The 12,787-nt window shown below is 45.6% G+C and overlaps 5 protein-coding genes across 5 annotated transcripts; 2 read left to right on the top strand and 3 right to left on the bottom strand.

Moving 5' to 3' along the window:
• Window positions 1–364: 364 nt before the first annotated feature.
• N7478_009667 (putative monooxygenase) lies at window positions 365–1,992 on the top strand (the record flags this gene model as incomplete). The annotated part of the gene is made up of 6 exons (XM_056925881.1): window positions 365–367; window positions 428–1,218; window positions 1,273–1,328; window positions 1,382–1,430; window positions 1,507–1,696; window positions 1,756–1,992. 6 exons carry the CDS (start codon window positions 365–367, stop codon window positions 1,990–1,992), a joined length of 1,326 nt encoding a protein of 441 aa, XP_056775251.1.
• Window positions 1,993–2,246: 254 nt separating this feature from the next.
• Window positions 2,247–2,951, bottom strand: N7478_009668 (glutathione S-transferase family protein; the record flags this gene model as incomplete). Its single annotated transcript, XM_056925882.1, has 1 exon — window positions 2,247–2,951. The coding sequence occupies one exon, from the start codon at window positions 2,949–2,951 to the stop codon at window positions 2,247–2,249; it is 705 nt and encodes a 234-aa protein (XP_056775252.1).
• A 527-nt stretch (window positions 2,952–3,478) lies between these two features.
• N7478_009669 (fungal specific transcription factor domain-containing protein) lies at window positions 3,479–5,575 on the bottom strand (the record flags this gene model as incomplete). Its single annotated transcript, XM_056925883.1, has 5 exons — window positions 3,479–3,872; window positions 3,937–4,111; window positions 4,170–4,487; window positions 4,849–4,882; window positions 4,937–5,575. 5 exons carry the CDS (start codon window positions 5,573–5,575, stop codon window positions 3,479–3,481), a joined length of 1,560 nt encoding a protein of 519 aa, XP_056775253.1.
• A 3,799-nt stretch (window positions 5,576–9,374) lies between these two features.
• Window positions 9,375–10,252, top strand: N7478_009670 (uncharacterized protein; the record flags this gene model as incomplete). The annotated part of the gene is made up of 3 exons (XM_056925884.1): window positions 9,375–9,470; window positions 9,698–9,988; window positions 10,061–10,252. 3 exons carry the CDS (start codon window positions 9,375–9,377, stop codon window positions 10,250–10,252), a joined length of 579 nt encoding a protein of 192 aa, XP_056775254.1.
• Window positions 10,253–10,852: 600 nt separating this feature from the next.
• On the bottom strand, window positions 10,853–12,208 carry N7478_009671 (DUF3500 domain-containing protein; the record flags this gene model as incomplete). Its single annotated transcript, XM_056925885.1, has 2 exons — window positions 10,853–11,928; window positions 12,001–12,208. 2 exons carry the CDS (start codon window positions 12,206–12,208, stop codon window positions 10,853–10,855), a joined length of 1,284 nt encoding a protein of 427 aa, XP_056775255.1.
• Between the last annotated feature and the right edge of the window lie 579 nt (window positions 12,209–12,787).

The raw sequence follows: 12,787 nt of genomic DNA on the forward strand, positions 1-12,787 counted from the left end.
TTCTTGGCACCCAGCAGATCTACTCAAGATTACGCGGCATTCTGACATCTACCCCATAAAAAGCTGTCAGATGGATGCAAGAAATCCCCACAGAGATATCATGTGCAAAGAATTGTGACTTTCCCCGCGGGGCAACGCCTCAATCGACTGGGAAATCCGGATTTCGGAATATCCGAGATTATAGCGGATCCAAGACACCCACTCGGCCATTCCGGGTGGCTGATAGCTAGAGCTGTAGAAATTATATCCGGGGCTCGCATGATATTTGTAATTTTCATCAACTATCTAATAGGCTGACTTTCGACTCTTTCATTCCTGTACGCAAGGTCAAATTTGAAGGACTTTTGACCAGAAGCTTTCCAAGATGGTATGAAGACCCAGTCCCCACATGATTTTAAGCAAATTGCTTACCTTTAATTTGATTCAGGTGGCAGAAACAGCGCGTCTCCGCATTATTATTGTCGGAGCTGGCCTTAGTGGCATTGCTACCGCCATCTCCGCTGCTCTATCCGGCCACACGGTTGAAGTTATTGAACAAGCTAAAGAACTCGCTGAGGTCGGCGCAGGATTACAAATCACACCCAATGCATCTCGTTTGCTGAAATATTGGCAATTGCCGTCTTCTCTATGGGAAGCCGCTGCGGAGCCTACAAAATTGACGGTCCATCGATATTCAGGCGAAGTCCTTGCACACGACGGAGCATTTGATAAGAGCATTCGGGCTAAATATAACGCGCCATTTGTGGATTTACACCGGGTTGATCTGCAGCAAGCACTCTTTGCCCGAGCAAAGGACTTGGGTGTAACTTTCCATTTGGGTGAAAGGATTGAGCGAATTGACTTTGACTCCACGACTGTGTACTCTGTGGCTGGGAAACAATTCGCTGGTGATCTGATTGTTGCCGCTGATGGACTATGGTCTAAATGTCGGGAGGCATTTGTTGGAAAGAAGGATGAGCCTATTCCAACTGGAGACTTGGCGTATCGAATTGTGTTGAATGTAGACCAGATTACCGATCCGGATCTCAAGTCATTAGTTCAGAATCCTGAATGTCACTTTTGGATCGGGCCCGGAGCTCATTCTGTTGGCTATTCTTTGCGCGGAGGACAGATGTACAATATCGTTTTGCTTGTACCAGACAACCTTCCACCTGGTGTCTCAAAGCAGGCTGGATCTGTGGACGAAATGCGAGAGCTCTTTGTTGGCTGGGATCCGATGTGAGTTGTCTACAAAATCGACGCGCTTGGACTTTGACTGACACCTTTGTTTAGCCTCAACAAATTCTTGACTTACGTGGAGAATGTCGACAAGTGGAAGTTGATGCACCGTAAGTTTCATGCTCAGGGATCGTGTCGATCCTTTTTACTCACAACATGACAGACGGAGAGATGGAGAAGTGGGTCAATGATAAGTCTAACCTTGTCTTCATGTAAGTCAAATCCTACCGAGAGACATGATAGAGTCCTGATCAAACTTTACATTTACTAACATGTCAAACTCACCAGCGGAGATGCTTGCCACCCGATGTTGCCATATCTGGCACAAGGCGCCAACTCCTCTCTAGAGGATGGAGCCGTTCTTGGTCTCCTTCTAGGACACATGACAAAGAAGACACAACTACCTGGCATTCTGCGACTATATGAGAGCCTCCGCAAGTCCAGAGGAGAGGCTATTGTGCGCGAAACTTTCAAACAGGTAAAACAACCCGCTCTTATTCAAGCACGATTCAAACTTTTGTTAACTTATTCCTACAGCGACATGATTTCCACATGCATGATGGAGAAGAGCAGCAGAAGCGAGATGAAATCTTCCTTTCTCAGCTTGGCAAAGAGCTTAAGGGTGCTTTTCCCAGTCGATGGACATGTCCAGAGGTTCAGCCTTGGCTGTATGGATACGATGCTATCAAGGAAGTTGAGAAGGCGGTAGTGGAGAATCCAGATCTCTTTTACCAGACTTCCAAGGGCCGGCAGTCGTTTTGCACTATATTATAGATGATGTTGGAAGAAATGAGACACTACCATCTGTACCTCTATTGATGAAGACTATTTCTTGTTGGCGATGGCGCATCGCAATGAATTACATAGACGAACTACAAATCACATTTTCGAATCCTGCGTTTTCTTATCACTCTCTGATCTGCTATTTGAAAAAATAAAGCATCAGTACTGATCAAATAATTTACTTCAATATTCGAGTAGAGAGAAATTCTATAATACAAGAGGGTATGCAATAAGTAGAGATAGTCTTACGGTTTCTTCATGAAACTCCATGGCTCAGCGATAGGTCCAATCAAAGGCTTGAAGTCCTCCCCTTCACAGATCCTCATAGCCTTCTGATACGCCGGGCGCTCAGAAACACGCTTCAAATAAGCGAGAACATGCTTGTTTTTCTCGGTATCGAAGTGGACAGGAGAAAATCCTCGCATGGTCGTCAATGTGAAAAATGAGATAATATCCGCTGCTGTAAGCTCATCCCCAGCAAGATAAGCTCCAGTCTCAGCTAATCGGGCCTCGAGCATATCAATTTGATGCTCCCATTTCGCAATTGTACGTGCCACGAGCGGGTTATTAGGATCTGATGCGCGAGCCATCAGGACCCGGAACAAAGTTGGCTGGAGACTGCCATTGGCGAAATGGTACCATTCCAGGAAATGGGGATACACGGCACCGTCCTTGGGAGTTGCGCCCAAGCGACCATTCCCATGAACGGCAATGAGATAGTCTGCGATAGCGCCGGATTCGGCCAAGACAACTTTTGAGTTGGTGACGGGGGATGGGTCGTCTTCCATTACTGGAGCTGTGCCGGCAGGAGAGAGGTCCTTCAGCGACTGTGGAGCGAAGATGGGGTCCCGTTTGTGGAAAACATAATTGTATTCGAGTCCGAGCTCTTCTGCGAGCCAGATGATGCGCTCAGATTGGGAGAAGCCGAGGTGGTGGAGTGTCAAGGGCATTCTGATCAAGAGTTGGAGCAGTTAATGCAGCTGTTAATGCAGCTGTTAGTTGTGGAGTGTTTAGTTTTTGACTTGTGCATTCTTTTGATTTTCATTTCAGGAGCTTATCCCCCCGCTTTTATATGGGTTCATTCGGTCGGCGGTCATGCAACCGGTTTCCGACGATCATGACATCAATTGTTTAAGAATCTTATCTCGCGAGTTTTCGGTTCCGACGTTGGAATGAACTTCTGAGGCTTAATTCTCACAAATCAAATATTGACTCATAATGTCAACACAAAGTCAGCCCTAGTCGAGGAGGCGTTGAGAGCTCCGGGGTTATGTGCGGAGTTATAGCTGCTGGTAGCCCGAGCTCCGAGGTTATCGGCACGCGAGGTCGCCGTGCCGACGCTAAGTGCACCAAATAGAGCTCAGAAGGATCATAGTGTAATCTAAACAGCATTTAGGATGGCTTGGCAGAATTTATTGGGAAGAAATAGATTATGATATATACAAGGTACATTATTGAGTCATACATACAGTATTCACTAGCCATCTAGCATAGGCAGACCGCCGATATCATCAAAAAGCCTAGCGATTCCTTCGAAGGAATAATCAGGGAAGCCAAAGCCATAGGCCCATTCCGGAACTTCAAAGGCAGAAGGCGCAAGTCCTGAGACTTCAGATGCAGCCAGCTCTTCATTCCCTTCGCCGACCGCCGCAGTTGTTTGTTGCGTTCCAGAAGCTCTGAATTCTCGTAAGTACTGTCGAATAATTTCCACGGACTTCCTAGCGACGACAGACTCTTCCATAGCTTCGAGAATCTCAATTCCCATTTCTACAGAGCGAAGTAGCGGTATCGTTTCATCGCACATCCCGAGTTTTGACATTGGAAGCAGAAGAGTCGATGTAGCGAACATCACATAAGTAGTATTGTACCACCTAAAAATCGAGTCAGTCAGACACCAAAATGGCTTCAGATATTGATGAGTTCATGTAATCCTACCAGCATCGGAAAAATGTGTGCACTCGATAAATGTCATGGATCACCTCGATGGTCTTCTGTGCTGCGTTTAGACATTTGGTAATTGTTACATCGAGCTCACTTGGCGGATGCCGCAATTTTCGCGTAAAGTGGCTCAAGAATGGGCGGAACAAGAGCATTTTCACATTATAATATCCTACAGGAGAGTGAAATTAACAAAATGGTCCGGATTTAGGGTTTATGATTCGACTCACTTATTCCGAGGACAAGCCGTTGCCTTCTTGCCCATTTTGGATCACGGAGAGCGCTGCGAGATGGCCTGTCTGTACCTATATCAGGCCTTAATTTTTCCGGCAATCGGGCAAGCCAACGGTCCATCTCCATTTCGATCTGAAGGCCCAGATGAAGTTTCTCTTGTAATGTGATGCGCGAATGATATATTTGAACCGAGACACGCCTGATAATTTGAGCGAAGTCGATCATCCAAGGAATGATGGCATATTCAGCGTCATCTCGCTCTGGCATAGCTCGATTGTGGTATTCATCCATTCCTAATGTATCCGGTCGACCGACTGAGAAACTCATTTCTCTACAAAATGTTAACAATTGTTCAGAACAAGCACAATCTTCGGTCTGAATCTGAGAAGGTCATGAGAATGCCCATGATTATTCCTTACATTTCAAGAGAAAATATACCCCTAGCAACGCAAATCGGTGCATATATTAGCTTCAAACTCTCAAAATTTACGAAAACAAACTTCTGACTTACCACCAGGTCTTTGAGATCCAGCCCGAACGTTGATCATTCGGACCCCGAACTTCCCGGTTGAAGCCAGCAGACAGACAAGTGCGGACTGCAAGGCCGAGATACATATAGGCCACTACGAAATTAGCTATCATTGAAAGCATTATGTTCAAGTTTTGCTAACTTACAATTGGGATTGAGTTCATTTTGACATATCTTGGCCTATTGAATAGAATTAGTCAAAGCCTTTCCGAGCATTACACATTCGCAACATACCATTAGATAGAGGCACTGAACAGTTTCGAGATCATTTGAGAACCGTAAATAATTGAGATATGCCTGGGCTTCACCAAAAAGTTTGCGGCTCCACTCAAAACGCCCTAAGCCGGCAAGGGTATCCTCGTCCCATACTCGCACTAAGGATCCAAATGACAAGACACTCAAATAGAGTGCCACAAAGCTGGGTTCGGGAGAGTGTGCTCGATTGAACCAAAGTTCATTGGCACGAATTAAGAAATCCTCTTTGTCGATAAACGGATGGATAAAATGTATATTCTCGAAATAGCCATTCATAAACACATGCGCTTGGTCAAAATAGTAGTTATGTTGCTCGATGGCGGTCAGCTGACCAGGTCCGGTAGTTGATGGGGAGAAGCTTGGATTATGCAAGGTCGAAATCAATGAAAAATCCGTAGTCGTTGGATAGCGATCCTCGCGAGGCTTTGGGTCTCTTGCTTTCTGTAAATGGCCGATAGCAGCCGCAGACGAGGTACTGCCGTGGAATTCAATTCCATTGGTATGATGATTGAATTCATTGATTTCATCATCGGCACTTTCGGCACTTTCGGCCGACTCCTCCTGGGGGTCAGCTGATAATTTAGCTGTTTCTCCGGGTGTAGATCCCGTTTGCGGCATAGAACAAGGCGTTGCGTCCATTGGCCTTGGGACGACATACTGTGCGATTGGCACAGGTGGTAATGGGGACGTGGAAGCCTGAGCCTCGGCTATATGCAGCTTCGAGGTTAATTCCTCTATCTTCTTCTCAAGCTCAACAACGTAACTAATTATTTGGTAAGAAAAAACAACATGAGCCAGAGTAAGATTGAGATGAAGAGTTTTGACACATACCTTGCAGAGCGGCCGGTCTCACGCTCCCTATGACTTCCCTGGTATACACAGTCTAGGCGACTCTCTATAATCTCATCAGCCTGGTGCCCCGCAGCACGATATTACGCGGCAGGACCTACTTTTACAATGGGAGCATGGATACTGCTCGTCGCACTTATACTTCTTCGTCCTGCAGCGGTCGCAAGCCTGCGCCGCTCGAGGCCGTTTGGCCCGCTTAGGTAGGGGTTCATCCAAGCTGGTCAATTCTGGAATACCCTGCATCATTCAGGCATCATGCCACAGCGGCAGGCAAATCTGGGGGTGGATCAGGCTAGTTGCAGATAATGAGAACAAACACGAGTTCGGGTTTTCCGAGTTTTGAGTGATGGCGTGTGAGGAGAGGCGACGGGGAAATGGTTTTTCCGAGATCCGCATTTCCTATATGGATCTGCGGTATCTGGGGTGCTCCCTGCATCTTTCGAGCTGCTTATTGTCACTTAACTAGACAATGTAAAGATTTTCCAGTGAAAAGTAATGACAAATAATTTCACATGTTTTGACTTAGAGCTGCAACGTGAAATCGACTTTATGGGCCTTTTTGGGGTGAGACCGATATAATACACGTGGAGTCTGCACATGTGGACTACCTCACCAGGGCATTATTAAATCACCAAAAAAAAGTTGAAAAGAATAGAAAGAAAAGTCATTTGTGTCAGGGTTGAACCTCTACTATGGTTCTCATAAGTGCCTCAAAACAGCTCTATATATTGTCATTTTTACCCTACCAAGTACCAAATATCTTTCCCGAGTTCCACTTCAAGTTCACCCAGGCAGTATCAGGAACTTCAAGTTGAATATGTTAACAACTTGAATATTTACTAGATGGGTAAAAATATCATTTACCTAGAATCCCCTCTCATAAGTACCGAAGCTCCATAATTAGATGCGTTTGCTTTGTTATCAAAGAATGGTGCAAGATATTCCACTCATGAAAGTGGTAGTTGCCTAAGATGAAGCGGCACTATCCAGCTGCTTGCCCTATATACGGCTGAGTAGTAACGCTGCAGCAAATTACGTACCAGTATCTCCCATAACCTTTCCCCAAAACACACTATGATTGTCGTCAAAAATTGGCTCCAAACTCGTTAGAATGCCTATTCCAGCCGACCTTTTTACCCGTGGATATACAGCATTCATATGGATCCAGGTGGTAATTAAGCAAATCACACTATTACCATTTGAGCTCTGAAAAGTCGGAAATAATTTCTCCGGCATCTCCAGAGTCACCACATCTTGGAATATATGATATTTATTTGGCTTGGATATATTCAAGTTTTGAGAGACGTTGCATTGGCATGAACGGGTTTAAGGTCCTCTCGGTGAACTTGAAGTAAAAGAGTACCCTAGTCAAATACAGTCAACTTAAGTTACACTGTACGTTTAAACACTTTATTTAGCTGGACCCTTTTTGTGTCCGACACTGACCCCTACCCCATGGGTGACCAGCAGCCTCGACTCCACTTGATTTTCCACCAGCTTCCAAGGTTGAATTCCGAGTCTAAGGTTGGCACAAAATACTATGACTGCCCACCTGAACCTTGGAAACAATTACTACTCACGACCCCACAGCGAATTGGAATATATATACTGTACAGAGCGAGGCTCATATTTGAGGCTTGGAGAATCAGCCCATTTCTAGGTGGGATCGGAATTCATTCCTGAGAATATAACATTCACAGAAGAGACTGCGGTAGGTGGTACTTTAATGAGCAGTATCATGGGTTATCTACAATTCTCAAATGGCAGAAGCAGAGCATTTTTTCTGGTCTACAATTGAGAGATATTATCTTCCAGGGGTCTGTTTGTACCCATGACAAGCAAACTACAATAAGGCAAGAGGAAATTTAAGGGATAATAGTTGTGAGGCTTATATATAAGACCTTCGACCAAATTTCAAAACACCTTGTATGACAGTTGAAGATATACAAAACCTGGCAAGTACTAGGGCCACGAGCGGTGCCTACACTACCGGGGACATCGCCGAAACCGATGCATCGACACCGACAAGAAACCGGGAGCGTATCAAAGCTGGCATCCCACGATCCTTTGAATTTATAAAAGCCCAGAACATACCAGTAATACCGAGCACCCCTACCGTGCTAACACCAAAGGGTACAAATAAAACTACGGTCCATACCGAGAGCCCATCGTTGGCTACAAATCAATGTTATACCAAAGTTATATCTTTAAAACGGGAATATCCGATATCCCTATGGATAGTAAGGGTGAGGTCTATTTATGGTCGGTATCGGCAAGTAACAGTGAGCAAGTAGCTGACCAACGCAAGGAGGGTCAACTTCCACAGGCATCCAAGACCGTTTACCCGCTGCTACTATTTGGACATCCGCTCGAAAACAACCCAATTCACGCGTCGTGAGTGGTCAATAAGGAGTCGACAACCCTGATATAGCGTAAAAAAACAAAAAAAGTAAAAATATACGGAAAAGAAGATTAAACATAGACAGAGTGCGGAGTAGGAGGTGATTTACAATAGTGAATAGTTGATCAATCGAATGTGCACACAGGAAAAAATAGAAGAAAGAATAGGGAGGTTACATGCTTAGTTAGATAAGGGGCTCAACTGTGGGTGGTATAGCTCTTGCAGCGGAAAGTAGGTTGGTAGTGGGACGAGATATTTGCAGCAGACATGAAGGAATTGACGGAAAAGAGTCGGATTGTGAATATGAAAGTGAAGAGATCGTGAGTGAAAATGAGAATGATATAGATCCTAGTGCCGCAGAGGCTATAGCTTGGCTGACAACTCAGCCAAAGACTCCGAGTCCTCAGCTGACCTATTCAAAAAGCAAGATTGTTGTAAATAGATTTCAATAGGGTCTATGTAGTTGAAACACTGAGCATGGGTCAGTTCCCATGTTCTCTCAGCAAAAGAACCAACTTAGATTAGTATTAGTAGCAGCCATGGAGTAGAGGGCCCTATTAATCGCATGGTCAATTCGTGTACTTGCTCAATATTCTCGTATCCCCCAGATCACAAAATTGGATTCACCGTATGCGTGGGGCACATTGCTAACTGGTTGGTTGAAATTTGGATATTTACCCCAGAGACCTATATCCACACGGAGCATTTTGAAACATTCGCGTACAACATGAAAATGATTTTCTTATCTAATGTATTGTATGCAGAGCGAGGGTGAGAGAGAAAAAGAGCCAATCGAACCCAACCTCTGCACAGGAATCATACATACTTGGCATCAGCTATGCAGATCCGCCATAGCAAAGTTTGTTATGAGCGGGGAGTGGGAAGTGGGACAAAGTGGGTCGAGATCCCCAGAAATCAAGTTATCGTGTTCTCTGTGCTTCACTTGACCTTCATCAGAACATGGCTTCAAGCCTTGATCTATTTAGTGTACTTTGATTTATTCAAACTATGCGATCTCTCATTTAATTCCGAAAAATCTTGATAAAACCCGGTTTCTCTACATAAGCCTCTCCCATCCCGTTTGCACTCCGTTCCTGCCGCACGGACCAAATCCGTCATACTCACCGTTATCCGCGATCACCCACCTTTCCTCCTTCATAGCCCGCCATGGATTTCCACCTTATTCCTAGGGGGACAGACCGTAATTATACGGGTTTCTTCACCAAAACAATTGTCTACATCGGTACCCTGGTGGTATTCCTGGTCTGTGAGTGGTTACCCCGAACCCAGATCACGACGGGATCCCAAATCTTGGAGCCTTGCCATGCTAACGACAATCTGTCCTATAGCCTTCGGCTTAACGATCAGTTCAATAATACTGCCCAAATGGGTTAGCTATCACAGCGAGAAAGTATGCGCGTTTCTCATTACATCTCATTCAAGAATACGACCGCGCCTTTACTAATTATCGTTCCATTCCTCTTATCTAGCCCGCTCATCACTACTCCTACGGCCTTCATCGACGCTGCTCTTCCCTAACCGATACCTGCGAGAGCTTCCCCGTAAACGAAGACTGTCATGGCGAAGACCGATATTTCTGCTCCATGTGGCGCTCTGTCGGGTTCCTGATGTCTTTCGCCGTCGTACTTCAGGGTATGAGCATCGTCGCATACCTCATAATTCTTTCCGGAGGGAAAAGACTGCGTGAAAATGGATGGCGCATTCTAAGTCTCTTGATTATCTTGTCGGCTATTATTCAGGCGGCGAGTATGTCTATCGTGGTAAGTTTCACCCTGATACTCGTGGGATGGAAGAGAAAAGGCATGGCTGGGCTCGGAGCTAACGTTTTCTAGGCATATCTATATGACAATGAAGACCGGTTCTTCGTTGGCTGGCGACTTGACGATTCATGGACCTTTTGCACTGTAAGCTGGTGTGTAAGCTTGATTTGCGCTGGCGCGGTCATTGTTGCAGCTCAGATTCTGCCCTCCGAGGGTGGGTATGAATTGATTCCAGATCATGATCCTATCAGTGCAGCATCTTAAGACATGTCAACCTTGCTGGGCTTTTACTATGCCAGCATACGATGGCGCTTCTCTCTGGACATTGTCATTAATCTCGCCGGGGATGCAAATTTACTGGGAAAGTGCTACAATTATATTTCCAGTGGATATCATGATGGACGACTACCTGACACAATCTCTTAATATGTTTCTATTTCTATACGTTTAATGTTTTATGGTATCCTTCGGTGGAACTCGGGCGTTTGGGCTTGTATATGATTTGTACTCTTTCTTCTAATATCGGTTCTCGTAAACGAGCTATTTCAATGAAATCTGAACCAGTTTGTTATTTACAAAAATGACAGTGAAAAACTACTCTATGTCCAGAATTTGCTCATGAAACGTTGTCCATACACTAGCTCAGAAGGCATTCATATCTTCGCGCTTCGGGTTGACCTTCAAAAAGCAATGAATCAGACCTAATCAGCCAGTAGTCTAGAGAACAACGCAAATAATATGTAAAAGGGAGAATAGATGAGAAAGTAAAGTATCATCAAGATTCATTGCATACATATACATCACAGTATCATCTTTTTCTCTTATTGAAAAACCACGCTCCGCAATAATTCAAAGGCCAACCACCTACCAAACAATGTGTTTGCCATTCAAGCCCTCAATGGCAGGGACCTGAGCTCTCAAAGCCTGGCCATAATCACCCGCATTTGGCGTGCGCAACAAAGTATGAATATGGAACTTCTTCGGCTCCTCATTATTCAAAAACACACCAGAGTGGTGATCAAACTCAACAAGGATAACAGGGTTCTGAATCCGGTAGTAAAACGGATCCTCATCGCCATATCCTCCAATCCAACAGAAGTACGTCTCCGCCTCCCATCGACGCACCTGCTCCAACTTCAACGCCCGGGACTTAGCCGGCAAATAAAGCAGATACTGCTCCAAAATCCCATACATAAGCTTCTTCTGCTCCTCATTAAATGTCGAGGCCAGGATACCCTCGTAGGGAACCTCACGGTTATCCCGGTAAGCTCCACACACATGGCGCTGATCATCCTTGTTCCATCGACCAGGCGGCATGGCAGGATCATTCATCTTCTCGTAAACTCGCGCCTTACCCTGCAAATCCGCAGAAAGGGATTGCATAAGCTCCAATCCGAGCTTCTCTTCCACTTGCATAATTCTTGTTCCTGCGTAGGGACCCTCGTCAATCTCATTGGGCTCTGCACCGGTGAACCAGGGAGACGCGACGATCTGGCCCTTGTACAGGAAGATGTTCAGGCATAGGTGGTGGCCGTAGAAGGAGAATCCCCAGGGCCGAGTGGTGGAGGGACGACCGAAGAGGACGAAGTTATAGGAGAACTCGTTCATCACGCGGGGAGACTTGACTAGTTCGCCGAGGAAGTGGTTGATGCGCATGGCTGAGACGGCCTTCTCGTAGCCCTCTGGTGAGAGTGTTGTCTTTAAGATGTTCATCACTGAGTCGCGCACCTGGTCTGTTACTTCGTCTAGACGCACACCTTTGTGGGCTAGAAGGAACTCGGGGTTGGACCATGTGCGCCACTGTGGGGAGTCGATGTGGTAGTTGACGGCTTCCTTTTGCTTGTCGTCTAAGAGGCCGAGGAAAGACTCTGTAGAGTCGACGATCTGTTGAATTGGAATATCTTCATCTTGCAATGTGAAAAGATCGGGTCGGACATGGCCTATCGATCTTCATTAGTATTGATTCCATTGTGGCGGTTTAATCAGTCAATTGTTCATTTTCGGGCTCTTACCGTCAGTGGTGACGCCCTTGAACGGCTCCTGCAACAGCTCCAACCAATACATATACAGCGCATGCAGCCATGGGGGCTGCTTTCCGGTCTTAAAAGCATGGGCATATTCGTGCGCGTCCTGCGTGCACATCACCTGAAAGCGCTCAATATTTAAGTCAGGCAGGTACTGACGGTACTCGCCAGTCGGCTTCTCGAGTGTAGACGTCATTGTTAAGGATGTGCGATAGGTGGAAGGGCGGGGAATTGAGGAGGAGAGAAACAGAAAGATCAAGAAAAAAGAAAAAGAGACAATGGCAAAAAGCACGGGGATCCGAAAGTATTATAATTGCTGCGATTGAACCCCACGGCTTCGCCCAGAGTCGGAGTGAGGCGGCATCCCCACGCGTGTGGGGAGTGCGATGGGGTGGGGGAAGAGATTTTATCCGCTTGGCACATAGTTAAAGAGTGGCGAGTTCCTCGACATCAACCAATCCGGAGCCGCCGGTAAGGAATTTATGAGCTTTGGGAAGAAGTAAATTTGTCGGTTGACGAAGAATATTCCCCAGTAAAAGATGATCATTGATTACAAAGGATGGTCATGCGATTTGAAAAGAAGATTGTGGGAGGTTTTCCTCCCCGGATATGGGAATCTGACGTTGAGATGGATATAGACCCAATTTCCCTTTTTTTTTCAGCTAATGGATATCATTGGGAACTTTGCATTTTGAACACCATATATAAACTAATACATCATATATACAGATTCATAGAATTTGTGGAGGTTGTCTCCTAGTTTGCATACATACGT

Source organism: Penicillium angulare (assembly GCF_028827245.1).
Source record: "Penicillium angulare strain IBT 27051 chromosome Unknown utg000007l_segment0_segment0, whole genome shotgun sequence".
In the NCBI taxonomy this organism is placed as follows: Eukaryota; Fungi; Ascomycota; class Eurotiomycetes; order Eurotiales; family Aspergillaceae; genus Penicillium; species Penicillium angulare.